Source organism: Gracilinanus agilis, chromosome 5, assembly GCF_016433145.1.
Source record: "Gracilinanus agilis isolate LMUSP501 chromosome 5, AgileGrace, whole genome shotgun sequence".
In the NCBI taxonomy this organism is placed as follows: Eukaryota; Metazoa; Chordata; class Mammalia; order Didelphimorphia; family Didelphidae; genus Gracilinanus; species Gracilinanus agilis.
This window is the reverse complement of record NC_058134.1, coordinates 298599471-298613457: the sequence shown is the minus strand read 5'-3', so window position 1 is coordinate 298613457 and position 13987 is coordinate 298599471. Positions and strand designations below refer to the sequence as shown.

General features: G+C 40.7%; 1 protein-coding gene across 1 annotated transcript in view; it reads right to left on the bottom strand.

Annotated features, from left to right (window-relative positions):
- Positions 1–514: 514 nt before the first annotated feature.
- LOC123250262 (zinc finger protein 569-like) overlaps positions 515–13987 on the bottom strand; it is a 15453-nt gene continuing 1980 nt past the window's right edge. The window contains exons 3-7 of the mRNA XM_044679275.1: positions 13511–13596; positions 13275–13332; positions 7343–7469; positions 6811–6906; positions 515–3678 (exon numbers count right to left, since the gene is read on the bottom strand). Of these exons, the coding sequence (XP_044535210.1) occupies positions 1214–3678; positions 6811–6906; positions 7343–7469; positions 13275–13332; positions 13511–13596 (2832 nt within the window). The 3' untranslated portion in view covers positions 515–1213. The remainder of the gene's footprint in view (positions 3679–6810; positions 6907–7342; positions 7470–13274; positions 13333–13510; positions 13597–13987) is intronic.

Genomic DNA, 13987 nt, shown 5'->3' with positions numbered 1-13987 from the left:
ATGTTTTTCCCCCCTGAACCTGCTCAGTTTAACTTTGTATCACTTTAAACTTTCCCATGCATATTTATAATTTCTTTCAGAAATGAAACTGCATAGCCACTTACATTGAAAGACCCGAATATGCAGAAGTCCAATAACCTTCTAGATACTCCGCAAGTCTCCCTCAAATTCTTGTCCTTTCGTTCCAATCACTCACACATGGTAGTAGCTACTGTGCCTTTTTTTGTTTGTTGTACTTTGTACTTTTGTCAAAGACCCTTGTCAGAATTTCATTATATTCCTCAAAATTGCCTTTTTTAATTGCATGAATGTCTCACAACTTGTTTAGCTTCTAATTTTTTTCCATTACAAATGAATGGGAAATATAAAAACCAATGATAAGATTTAGAGTACATGCTCATCAAGGAAACAGTTGACTTTTTTGAGTGACATTTGTGCACTGAGTCATTTTTTTCTAAAAAATCTATAAATTTCGACTACCCATATCTCCCTACTTCTACCAGCATTACTGCTAATAATTGGGGTGGGGTGTAGATTTGATTAAAATTTCAATAATACCTTATTTTATATATAATTTTGATTGAGACTGAACATGTTGCATGTTATCAGCAATTTGTTTCCTCATTTGAAAATAATCTTTTAATATCTATTGACCTTTTCTCCATTGTGAACTTTGTAAATTTTTAGTATTTTCCATATTCATCTCTCATATTTGATATTAACATTTTTGCAATTGTTCTTTTAAATTTGGGAGATTTTGGAATACTTTTCTATTTTCTTCATTAAATACATCTTAATTTGACCTTTATTTATAGTTCCTTTTCATTATTTAAGAGAACATTTTCTTAATTCCACAATTGAAATAAATACATAATTCTATTTTCTTTTATCTTTTTTGTAGTTGATTTTGCTCATATATTTCAAGGCTACAAACCAGGAAGAACCCAAAAATATGTATAGTGAGATATAGTTTTAAGTCCTTTTTCTGCCATATTGTTAACCAATTTTCCCAGGTAAATTTATTAAATATCTCTTTTGCTAGCTTATATTTTCTATAAGTTTATAAAAGACCAATCCTTTGTCTTTATTTTATTGGATATATGATAACCATATTCAGTTGCCTTTCCCCACCCCTGCCAGTACCAGAATATTTTGATTAAAAAAAGAAGTGTGTAATATGCTTTGATGTCTAGTACAAGTCTACCTTAAATTTCTAGGATTTATTTCTAGTATGAATTTTCTGATGCTGAATAAGTGTTGTACACCGAGTAAAGGCCTTACCACATGTAGTACATTCATAAGGTTTCTCACCACTATGAATTCTCTGATGTTGAGTTAAGTACAGTTTCCTGCCAAAAGCCTTTCCACATTCACTACATTGATACGGCTTTTCTCCACTATGAATTCTCTGATGTAGAGTAAGACAATGGCCGTTTCGGAAGGCTTTACTACATTCATTACAGGGATAACACTTTTCCCCTGTATGAACTGTTTGATGACGGCTAAGGTACAGATTACGGCTGAAGGCTTTTCCGCACTCACTACATTTATAAGGTTTCTCTACAGAATGAATTTTTTGATGTTCACTGAGGCTCCCTGGACGACTAAAGGCTTGTCCACATTCATTACATTTATAAGGCTTCTCTCCTGTATGTATTCTGTAATGGAGAGTGACTTGTGAGCTGTTGCTAAAGGCTTTACCACAGTCTTTACATTTATATGGTTTCTCCCCACTGTGGACTCTCTGATGTTCAGTGAGATGTCCCCTCTGGGTGAAAGCTTTTCCACAGTCACTACATTTATAGGGCTTCTCTCCATTATGAATTTTTTGATGCCGAGAAAGGTCTCCTCGCTGGCTGAAAGCTTTTTCACATATGTCACATTTATATGGTTTTTCTCCAGTATGAATTCTCTGATGTAAACTAAGGCCTATACTCTGGAGGAAGGCCTTCCCACATTCAAGACATACATGAGATTTCACACCAGTATGAATTTTCTGATGTACATTGAGTGCTGAGCTATTGCTGAAAGCTTTCTCACATTCACTGCATTTATAAGGTTTCTCCCCAGTATGGATTCTCTCATGTCTGGTAAGGTATGTAATTTGGCTGAAAGCCTTTCCACATTCAGCACATTTGTGAGGTTTGTCTCCATTATGAATTCTGTAATGTTCAGTAAGACGTCCTTTTTGGATGAAGGCTTTCTCACATAAGTTACATTTATAGGGCTTCTCTCCAGTATGAATTCTTTCATGCATGTTGAGTTGAGAGCTAATGCTAAAGGCTTTACCACATTTGTTACATTTATAAGGTTTCTCACCACTATGAATTCTTTGGTGTTTAGTAAGGTCTCCTTTCTGGCTGAAAGCTTTTCCACATTCACTGCAATCATATGGTTTCTCTCCGTTATGAATTTTTTGATGTCGAAAAAGGTCTCCCCTCTGGCTAAAGGCTTTCTTGCATATGTTACAATTATACGGTTTCTCTCTAGTATGGATTCTCTGATGTTCAGAAAGATGACCCTTCTGACTGAAGGCTTTTTCACATATGTCACATTTATAGGGTTTCTCACCAGTATGAATTCTCTGATGTACAATGAGGCCTGCATGATTACTGAAAGGCTTCCCACATTCGTGACATTCATAGGGTTTCTCTCCACTATGAATTCTGTGATGTAGAATTAGAGATGAGCTATTGCTGAATGCTTTTCCACATTCATTACACTTATAAGGTTTTTCTCCATTATGAATTCTCTGGTGTGCAGTAAGATGTCCTTGCTGGCTAAAAGCTTTTTCACATACGTTACACTTATAGGGTTTCTCTCCTGTATGAACTTTCTGGTGTCGAGAAAGGTCCCCTTTCTGGCTAAAGGCTTTTTTACATATGTTACACTGAAAGGGTTTCTCTCCAGTATGAATTCTCAGATGTACAAATAGTCCTGTTCGATTGCTGAAGAGCTTCCTACATTCATGACATTCATAGGGTTTTTCTCCACTGTGAATTATGTGATGTAGAATAAGGGATGAACTATTGGTGAAAGCTTTTCCACAGTCACTACATTTATAGGGTCTCTCTCCATCATGAATTCCCTGATGTTGAATAAGGTATGTGATCTGGCTGAAGGTTTTTCCACAATCTCTGCAGACGTATGGTTTCCCAGAAGAATGACTTCTGTGACATTGAGTATGGTGTCGCCTCTGGTGGAAGGCATTGCCAAATTCAGTACATGTGTAGGGTTTTTCTTTAGTGGTTATTCTTTGATCTTCATTAAGGTCTGAGGGGTCACTGAAGGCCTTCTTACGGGATTTCTTTCCTGAGGAGATTTCATTACGATCACTCAGGGCTGAAGAAAATATGTTATTTTTATTTGTATCACACTTATAAAGACTCTTTTCTGAAGAAACATTCCTTGGTGCATCAAGGACTGGATTTTGATTGAAGCTTTTCATAAACTGATTACATTTGCGGCCTCTGGCCCTGTTTAAAATTTTATCTCGAGTACCATCAATCAAATCTCTCTCCTGATTAGCTACATGGCCATCAAAGTTGTTTTTATAATCAACTTCTCCAAATTCATGGTCCCAGGGACCACCCTTTGTAAGTCTTTCCTGTGATGTGTCTTCCAAGGAAATGCACTGAATAGAGAAAGTCTTCTTGGTTTCTGACTGAATCTCCCAATCTGAAATATAAAGAGAAGAGAAAGACAAAGAAAAGAGAAAAGGAGAAAAAATAAAATAACAGAGAAAAGAAAATAATTTTTTCCTATATCCTGGGCAGGGAGAAAGGTCCTTCTTTCTGTAACAGGGGCTTGTTATTCTTTAAGGATCCATTTCAAAGTGAATGAGAATAATGATTAGAACACCAGGAATTAATTAGCTTTATGTCTTTATCAAATCTAGAAGTTTTTCACTACAACATCTCTCCCTCACTCAAGGGGAATAATTGAGATTAGGGTTGAGTATAGGTCTAGTAAGGTTAGGGTTATTAAGAAGAAATAAGCTCCTGTCTCTATGTTTGAAACAAATATGAGGGAGAATATCTTCTGTGTAGATTTCTACCCTGTGTATTTGCTCCCTTTAAGGGATGTTACTTCTCAAATTTGGGAATGATTTTTCTTCTTCCTTTAGGAAAGTGACAGTTATTTGTCTGTGTATCATGTTTTTCAGTATACAAAGCATAAAACGCATACAAGAGAGCAATTACATTCAAAGGGATTGTAAAGATTCATTTCTTTCTAGATGATGAACTAATAAAAGAAAAAGATAAATGATTAAAGAAGTTACAAGGAGGAACATGGTAAGGAGAGGTGATGGAAACAAGCAGAAATAAAGTCCAAAGAGCTGGCAACAATGGAGACTTAGACATTACAATACCCTGGTCACTGTACATCATTACTGTTAAAACAGACTCCTAACTAGTCTCCCTTCCTAGTTTCTCACCTTTTAATTCGCTGAGATTGATTACTGCCTCTACCATGTATTCAGACCCTGTAGTTCTGCTATGCTACACATTTTTCATCTGTTTTCTGTTCCAAGGTCTTGCCTTCCAAAACAGATCATGAATTTAAGGAGTCAGTATCATTCACCTGGTAGGTAATCAAAATTCTTCAATGAACCAAATATAGACCTTCCCCTTCCAGAGCTTTGCTTCAGAATAGGCAAAGCCAAGATTCAGACCCTTCCTAAGACATGGTAAGACTTTTAAGGGTGCCCAGCTGCTCCCATCACAGAGGGATGGCCCATATGATCAAGAAGGTTGCCTGGGCACAAAAACATGAGTTAAGAAAGTCCAAGAAGTGAAGTCATGGGAGAAATGGGGCATGTGAGTGAAATATTCCAGAAAACTGGTTATTGAAACATCATCACCAAAGAGCAAATGCTTTTTGCAGCAGTGAATATAGTACTGGTTTTGAGTCAGGAAGACCCGAGTTCAAATCCTATTTCAAACATGTCCTGGCTGTAGGACCCTGGAAAACCATTTCACATATCAGCCTCGGTTTTATTTTCTATAAAAATATAATAGCTATCATTTATGGAGTGCTTTAAGGTTGGCAAAGTGCTTTACCTACATTATCTTATTTGGTCCATACAAATACCATGGAAGGTTAGTTGCTCTTATTATCCTCATTTTACAAATGAGGAAAATTAGACACAGATGTCAAATGACTACTGTGGTCTTCTACATTCCAAGGCCTGTGCCCTTTCCAATGTACCACCTGGCCTGTTTCTGTAAAATGAAGGCATCGAAACTATGACCCTATGAAGGCCTCTGTTTGTGAAGTTTGACTCATGATTAACTGGAGTTGCCTTGTGTTGAAAGGGACATTTATCTAGCAGAGCCAACTCCTGAGCAAGAAGATTTCTATGATCTCCAGTGACAAGAAGCACACTAAATTTAGACTGCTCTAATTTCTGCAAGTTTTTTACATGCCAAACTAAAATCTCCTTCTGCCAATAATAAGTAAGGGCTAGTTCTGTCCTGTTTTGTGTAATCAAACCAAATGACTCCCTTCCCTTCTAAGACTTGAAGACAACCCTCAACTTTCCCTTCTCCAGTCAACATCTCCAACTCCTTTAATCCTTTAAGCCAGCCTGGGTCCCCTCCTGTGAAGATGTTCCACATTCTGAGGGAGGCCTTTTACAAAATGGGGTCCATCACTACTAATTAAAGTGGTAAGCGGAGCAAAGCCCAAGAGAGCTATTTTCTGACATCTCATTTCCCATCCAACTGCATTCATTTGGACTTGGTATTGCTTCTGCATTAAACATCTAGTAAACTCATCACTGGAAAACACTGTCATCTTTCATAATCTAGTCAATGTTCCTCTAATTGGAGGGGGGAGCCATAAACTCTCCATATAAGGAGAGGGAAAGGACTGCCAGCTCACTTTGGCATTGTCTCCACCTCAAGGGCAAGGACTTTTTTTGTATGGACATCTCCAGGCCTTAGCACAGACACTTCATGAATGTTTAATGACTCCTTATTCTGGGTCTTTGCACAAGGGAGCCCCGACACTATCCTGAGTCTACTCCTTTTGGTTCATTCCACTTACCAATGTCTTTTCCAAAATGGGGCATATTACTTAAAGGAACAGTGATCCAAGTAGAGCAGGACAATCTATCTCCCCTCCTTACTCTGGGATAAAAGGAATGAAGAAGATGAGGAGGATAGTGGTCACTGGCATTCCTATGGCACCGTAAGGTTTACAAAGCTCTTTGCATAGGTTTTCTCACTTGACTCTAATATCGATTCCAGACACAGAAAGGAAGTCTCCTTGCATAAAGCTTGTTCTCTTCCCCTTCTGCTAGCCTTACCTCTTCTTTCTCTCTCTCAGTACCTTGGCACAGTCTATTCATTCCTAAGGCCCCAGCTTGACCATTTGCACTAAGGATTCTTAGTTAGCTCTCTAGGAACAGAACAAATTAATCTGAATGGAGCCTGAGCTGTGCCCTCGAGAGATGTGAAGGGCAGAGATAACATTTTGTCACTAGCCTTGGAGATAGGTGGGTCTAAGCTTCAGATGCTGCCACTTAGCTGTGGTGTGACCATGACCAACACACTTGAACTCTTAAAAAGTACCTCTACTTCAGCATCTGTAAAATTGGGATAAAAACTTGTGGGACCAGGATAGATATGAGGATCCAATAAGATGGTGTTATACCATATCCAGACTCTGAGAAGAGGAGGAACACACAGAACAGGCTGACAAGGTCCACTGGCCCCAGAGGGTGGAGACCCCAGTGCCAACATGGGGAGCTTCCACCTTCTCCTGGAGGCCAGGCCTCCCACCTACATTGTGTCCATCCCTCACCTGGACAGCGGCTTCTCACTTCTTCCTCCAGCAGCACCCACGGGCCATCCCCACATTCCAACTGGGAGATCAGCTCTGGTTTGGAACCTGGAAACCCTGTTTATGGAGAGAGAAATGGGAATACCTTCTCAAGTCTATTCCGGCTTTCACCTCTTCAGGGAAAGGGTTTCTCTCTAGTAGTGCCCTGGGGGTGGAAGGAGGCAAGGGCTCTGCTAGATACTCTATCCTGAGATCCCAGGGAATTATTTTGGGGCTACATAGGCACTATGGGTTCACACTGTAGGAACTTAATAGTTGTTGGTTGTGAGGACTCTAGGGCTAAATTCAACCTTTTTCTACCTGCAGAGTTTCCCTTAGGAAGGGGCCAAAACAGCCTGTCTGAAGAAAGTCAGGATTCTTTGTTTCTTGCATAACCAGTCCAGAAAGAGGCAACCAGCCCTTCAAACAGCCCACAACCCTTAGCAAGGGAGGATACCCCTTCCCTTGGGAAGAGAGATGATGACCCCCTCCCTTCCCAGCTATGGCTTCTTACCCACAGAGACAAAGTTCTCATAGTTCTCCAGCATCACCTCTCGGTACAGGCTCTTCTGGGCATGGGTCAGCTGCCTCCATTCCCGCTGGGTAAAGTCTACAGTTACATCTTGGAATGTCACAGATTCCTGAAACGGCAAATAAACTGCTCATACTTGACCCATCCTCTGCTGGGTCAGGAGACAGAGAGTGGGGCAAAATATGGCTGGAGTGGTCTTGGACATTACAAAAAGGAACCTTAACCCAGGGTCCCAGATGATTCATGAACTGCCAAATCTGCCAGTTCTTCCTCCATCCTGGCCCCCTCAGCAGTCCTGGGCCCTTTTGAGTCACTCCTTTTCTAGTCTTTCCTTCTTGTGCTTATTTCCTGGTTTTTCTCCTACCTGTCCCAATACTCCTTGGCCCTAGAATTTTGAGTGTGCCCGGAGGTTTTGTCTTGGGCCCTCTTCTCTTTTCTGTCTACATAGTCTTCGTGTCCTCATCAGCTCTGATGCATTTAACTTTCATCAACAATTAACTCTGTATATGTTTCTTCAATCTGTTCCTATGTCTTCTCCCCCACTGGATTGTGAACTCCTAGAGGGCAAGGACTATGTTTCTGTCTTTCTGTGTATCTCTAGTGCTCAGGACAGTGACTGGTACACAGAAGGTAGTTCATAAATGTTTCTTTTTTACTGATTTTTTTCAATAACACATAGAAACAATTTTTGACAATTGTTTTCTGATATGTTGTGATGCAGATTCTCTCCTTTCCTCCTCCTCCTCCCAACCTGTGACAGTAAATAGTCTGATATAGGTTATACTAGTGCTTTCATGCAATGTGTATTTCCATATTCTCTATCCCATAATGGATAACACATACTGCACAACACAAAACTAATGAAGGAAATAAAATGGAAGATGGCATGCTTTGATCTGCAATCAGACTCCAAAAATTCCTTATTTGGCATTTTTTTTTCTTATCATAAGTCCCTGGGGGTTATCCTGGGACCATGTTTTATTGATAATAATTAAATCCTTTGCAGTTCATCATTGTACAATATTTCTGTTATTGTATACATTGTTGTCCTGGCACTTTACTTTGTATCAGTTCATGTCATTCTGATTTTTTTTTAACTCATCCTGTTCATCATTTCTTATGGTGCAAAAGAATTCCATTACAGCCATACACCACAGCTCATTCAACCATTTCTCAATTGATGGACACCTTCTCAGTTTCTAATTCTTTGCCACCACACAAAAAAATAAATAAATAAAGCTGTTAAAATATTTTTGTACAAGTAGATCCTTTTCATTTATATCTGATTTTATGGTTCTCTGGATGTCATTCCATGTTGCTCTCCAGAATGGTTGTATCAGTCCACAGTTCCATCAACAGTGTATTAGTGCCCCAATTTTCCCACCTATCCTCTAGCATTTATCATTTTCTCATATTAGCCACTTTGATAGATGTGAGACAGTATCTCAGAGTTGTTTTAATTTGTATTTCTTTAATCAATAGTGATTTGAAGCATTTCCTCATATGACCATAGTTTTCATTTCATGCCTGTTCATATCCTTTGACCATTTACTAGTTGAGGAATAACTTGTAATCATATACATTTGACTTAGTTCTCTCCAATTTGAGAAATGAGGCCTTTATCAGGGATACTTGCTATAGAATTTTTCCTCCCGTTATTTGCTTCCCTTCTAATCTTGGTAGCATTCACTTTTTTGGAATCTTTATGTCTTGTTTGGTCATAAATTCTTTCCCTATCCCTAAGATTGACAGGTAAACTTTTCCATGTTCCCCTAATTTGTGGTATCATCCTTTATTTCTAGATCAAGTATCCATTTTGACTTTATCCTGGTGTATGGTGTGAGATGCTGATCTATGCCTAGTTTCTGCCATACTGCATTTCAGTTTTTCCAGAGTTTTTGTCAAATAGTGAGTTCTTCCCCTAATAGTTTGGAACTTTGGATTTACCAAACCCTACATTATTATGTTCATTAACTGCTGTGTATTGATTTCCTAACCTATTCCACTGATCCACCACTCTATTTCTTAGCCAGATCAGATTGCTTTGATGATTACCACTTTATTGTATAGTTTGAGTTTTTAGACCTCCTTCCTTCATATTTTTTTTTCATTCATTTACTTGATATTCTTGACCTTTACCTGATACCACAGGAAGTCAGTCCTGATTCAAGGGAAAAGAGAGCTGCTTTCTCAAGAGAGTTCTCAAGAGAGGACAAAGAGGCTCATGAAGGAGCCAGTCTTAGTGGTTGGTCAAGGACACCAAATGTATGTCTACTGCATGTCGAATGCTGGGTGGGCTCTTAGAAGGTGACAGTTGGTTCTTGCCTTCAGGGAGTGAGTGAGTGTGTGTGTGTGTACATCACATTATGGAGAACTGCTTTCAGCATTCCAGATGAGGCAATGAGAGATTTAGTGACAAGGTACAGTAGGATAACGGCACCAGGAGTCATGGTGCGAGGGGGAAGTTCAGGACAGTCTGAGGAGGAAGGTAAGTAGGGGGATCAGAGAGCCTTTCCCCAAGGAGGTAGCCTTTGAGCTGGGCCCTCGAGTCAGGAGGAGGCCTGTGGAGAGTACTCCAGTGATGAGGCAGGAGTCAGCCCATTAATGTCAAAGAATAGAGAGCACAACAGTCAGTTTTGATCCTCAAATGTGTGAAGTGGGAAAAGGTTAACTGTAGATAGAAGAAAATTTGGAAACTAACTGTAGAGGGCTTACAAGGAGCAAGGTTGAGGAGACTGTAGAAAATGGGATAGGAAGGAGAAAATCTTTGAAAGATTACGAGTAGAGGAGTGGTGTAAAGGAAATTATATCTGTAGTCCTGTAGAGGAGGGACTAGAAAGTTCCAAAGGTTCATCTAATAACAGAATTTCCAGATCTCAACTTATAAGACCACGTGGTTACCATTAGAATTATTTGGTCTTATTAAAGACTGGTAAAGGAGGTCACTGGAACCAACTGAATAAGGAATCAGAAATAATCAAACTCAAACACTTAAGTGTTTGAGAAACCCTAAATGATAAATTACCTTATAAAGCATTAAGGAATTGCTGGGAAATTGGAAATAGTTTGGTAGGAATTAGGGTTGGACCAACATCTGAAACCATATACCAGAATAAATTCAAACTGGATGTGTCACCTAACTATTAAAGATTATACTAGTGAAAACCCTTTCGAAGCTAAGGTTAGAGAGTGAATTCTTTAAAAAAAAAAAAAAAAAAGAACAATTATTGGTATTTTGTTTTTAACATTATTACACTTCTATTGTTTCCTTTCCTTTTTAGAGAGCTCTAAAACAAACAGATCTCAAAAGGTAAAACTGATTACTTGAATATATGAAATCAAAAAAGTAATATACTATCAAGATCAAAACATCAAGGATAAAGGAAGATATTGGGAAAAATGTCATATTCAAATATAAATATGGGCTACTAAGTCATAAATAATAATCCCAGCAGATACCTGTTGACTTGGAAAGCCACATATTAACATGATCTGTGAAAGACCTGTTGAAGTCAGATGCAGATCAAAAGCAGACTATATTTTACATTATTTACTGTTTCATTTTGGGGATTTGGTTCTATATGAGTATTCTCTTACAACAATGACCAATATGGAAGTTTATTTTACATAATAATGCAATACAGGTCATATTGCTTACTATCTGGGGGGGGGGAGTTGAGGGAAAGGAGAGATGGAGACAATTTGGATCTTAGAATTTCAGAACATGTAATTGGGAAAATAAAATATCTTTGAATAAAAAAATTACCTGTATTCTATGGTGTTTTTTATGTACTTTGTTAAACATTTCCATATGTTTACATGTAAATATCTATATTTATAGATATATTTTAAAAACTCTTACTTTCTGTTTTGGTGTCAATTCTAAGTCAGAAGAGAGGCAAATGGGTTAAGTGACTTGCCTAAAGCCACATACCTAGGAAGTGTCTGAGGCCACATTTGAACCCAGGTCTTCCCAATTCCAGGCCTGGTGTTCTATCCACTAAGCTACCTAGCTGCATCTCCAATTATTTTAATCTGGTTCAGGCTGTACTCAGTTTGACACCTCTGACTGTAATCCAAGATATACAGGAAACTACACATACTACACAAAACATTCCCCAACAAATATACAGTCAAAGATATAATCACACAAGTATAAAAAAAAAGGTAAATGAATAACAAACAAGTGAAAATTGTTCTAAATCTCTAGCAATAAAAGAAATGTCAATCAAAACAACGCTGAGGTTTAAGCACATAGCCTGAAAACTGGCCAACATGACAAAAGATGGGAACAATCAATATACGAGGGGGTTTGGAAATACACACCACTATATTCTGGAAAGTAACCTGAAACTTTGCTAAGAAAGTGACTAAATTGTCTATACCCTTTGACTCAAAGATCTCACTGTCAGGCAGGCATATAACCCAAGGAGATCAAGGAAAGAACAGGAGTCCCAGATACACCAGAAGCCTTCTTCAATAGCTAGAAATAGAGACAACTAGAAACAAAGTAGACACGTATTACCTGGAGGATGGTTAAACAGACACTGAAGCCCCTGAAAAGCCTAAAGTGGGGGCAGCTGGGTAGCTCAGTGGATTGAGAGCCAGGCCTAGAGATGGGAGGTCCTAGGTTCAAATCTGGCTTCAGACACTTCCTAGCTGTGTGACCCTGGGCAAATCACTTGATCCCCATTGCTTAGCCCTTTCTACTCTTCTGCCTTGGAGCCAATACACAGTATTGACTCCACGACTGAAGGTGAGGGTTTAAAAAAAAAAAAAAGCCTAAGGAAATATTTTTGAGCTGAGCCATGAGAAATGACCACTGTTGGGGGCAGCTGGGTGGCTCAGTGGATTGAGAGCCAAGCCTGGAGATCATAGGTTCAAATCTGGCCTCAGACACTTCCTAGCTGTGTGACCCTGGGCAAGTCACTTCACCCCCATTGCCCACCTCTTACCACTCTTCTGCCTTAGAAACTAATATATAGTATTGATTCTAAGGCGAAAGGAAAGGGTTTAAAGATAAAAAAAAAGAAAAAAATGGTCACTTTGAAAGAGTCTGAGAAGTCCCTGTAGTCACTGAGAATGGATGCAACGGAACTGGAGAAACAACTGATCTAAGGCTTTGAGGATCCACTGTAGAGAAAAACCACCACTACCACCAAGCAAAGCACTGCACACTAACAGAAACCACCCTGCTAATGAGGGTGGAGTGTTGGAGATGGGCTGCTACCCCCTGCCCCCAAAGGGCATTTCTTGGTCTGTGAATGGTGAGAGAAGAAGGATGTGTATGCAAAGGGAGGTGAGGGAAATACACAAGGAACCCAGAATGCAGCCTTGGAAACAAAAGCTATTAGAGCAGAGAGGTAAGAGGTGATGAGGGCCTGTGGGCACCTCAGTGGAGACAGAAAGACCTCATCTCAACAAGAGTTTTTATGGGGGGAGTGTATACATATGTGCGTCTAGGTGTGCATGTCTATGGATATATGGCTGTGTGTAACTGAGTGTGATTGTGTACATATGTAACTGTGTGTGACTATGAGAGTGAAGTTGTATGCCTATTAATGTGTGTGTGGGGGTGTGTGTTCATCTCAGAGGGCAGGCAGGGCCTGGGTCCTCCTCTTGCTCTCTCCTAGTACTCTACTTCTGAGATCACAGTGGACCTTTAGTCCCTTGGAGGGAGGGAGGGAGTATGTTAGGAAGAAGGGAAAAGAAAGAGGAAAGGAGGATGGGAGGGAAGAAAAGAGGGAAGAAGGAAGGGAAGACTCCTGAAGTCAGAGCAAGTGATGGATAGAGCACCAGGCTCATGGCTAGGAGACCTAGTTTCTGGTCCTGATCTGGCACTGGAGGGTGTGTCCAATGAGAGGACTCTGTGACCACCACACTCTGGGGCTAGGGCTCTGGGGTGTCCACTCACCAGGGAGCTGGGGGCTGCTGGGAATCCAGAGGTCATTCCCTTCTGGTGCTGGCAGAGTCTGGAGGAGAAGAAGGAGATCAGGAGGGAAGACACACCCTTCCACCCCCTACCCCCCCATCCCTCCTACCCCTAGGGTCCCTGTAGAGGGTGAAGCCACAGGGAGTCCAGGCCCAGAGTGGGGGCCCCACAGGTATTTGAACACTGGGGCAGGATCTGCAGCCCAAGCACCCACTTGCCTGGCTCCTGGGATCCAAGTGGAGAAGCTTACTACCTGAGAAGCCAAAGCGAAGTGGCTCAAGTTCTCCGGGCTCAGCTTCCCCCTCTGCCGAACAAGGAAGGCAATAACAATGCTGACAAGAAGTCGGGATCTAGGGATGAGGCTGTTGGTCTCGCCCGGTCCTCAGACGTCCTCCACAGCTACCCCTTTCCTTGTGCCTAGGGTCTGGAAGCCAATCCGCGTTTGGTCTTGCTGAACCAGGGTGGCAGGTCGCTCCTCTAGCCTAGGACACAGAGAGAGCCAGACACCCCAAGCCCTTCACAGAGGAGGTGAAGGTTCCCTGAGTGGAGGAAGGAAAAAGGAGACTTGAGGTGGGCCTGGATTCGAGTCCCAGAAGCCCCCTCCCGCTCCCTGGAGCAGGGGCACGAGCGCTAAAGAGTGGGCCCGGCGTGCTGGCCCTGGTGCACCCAAGTCGCAGGGGGGACGGGGGATGGGG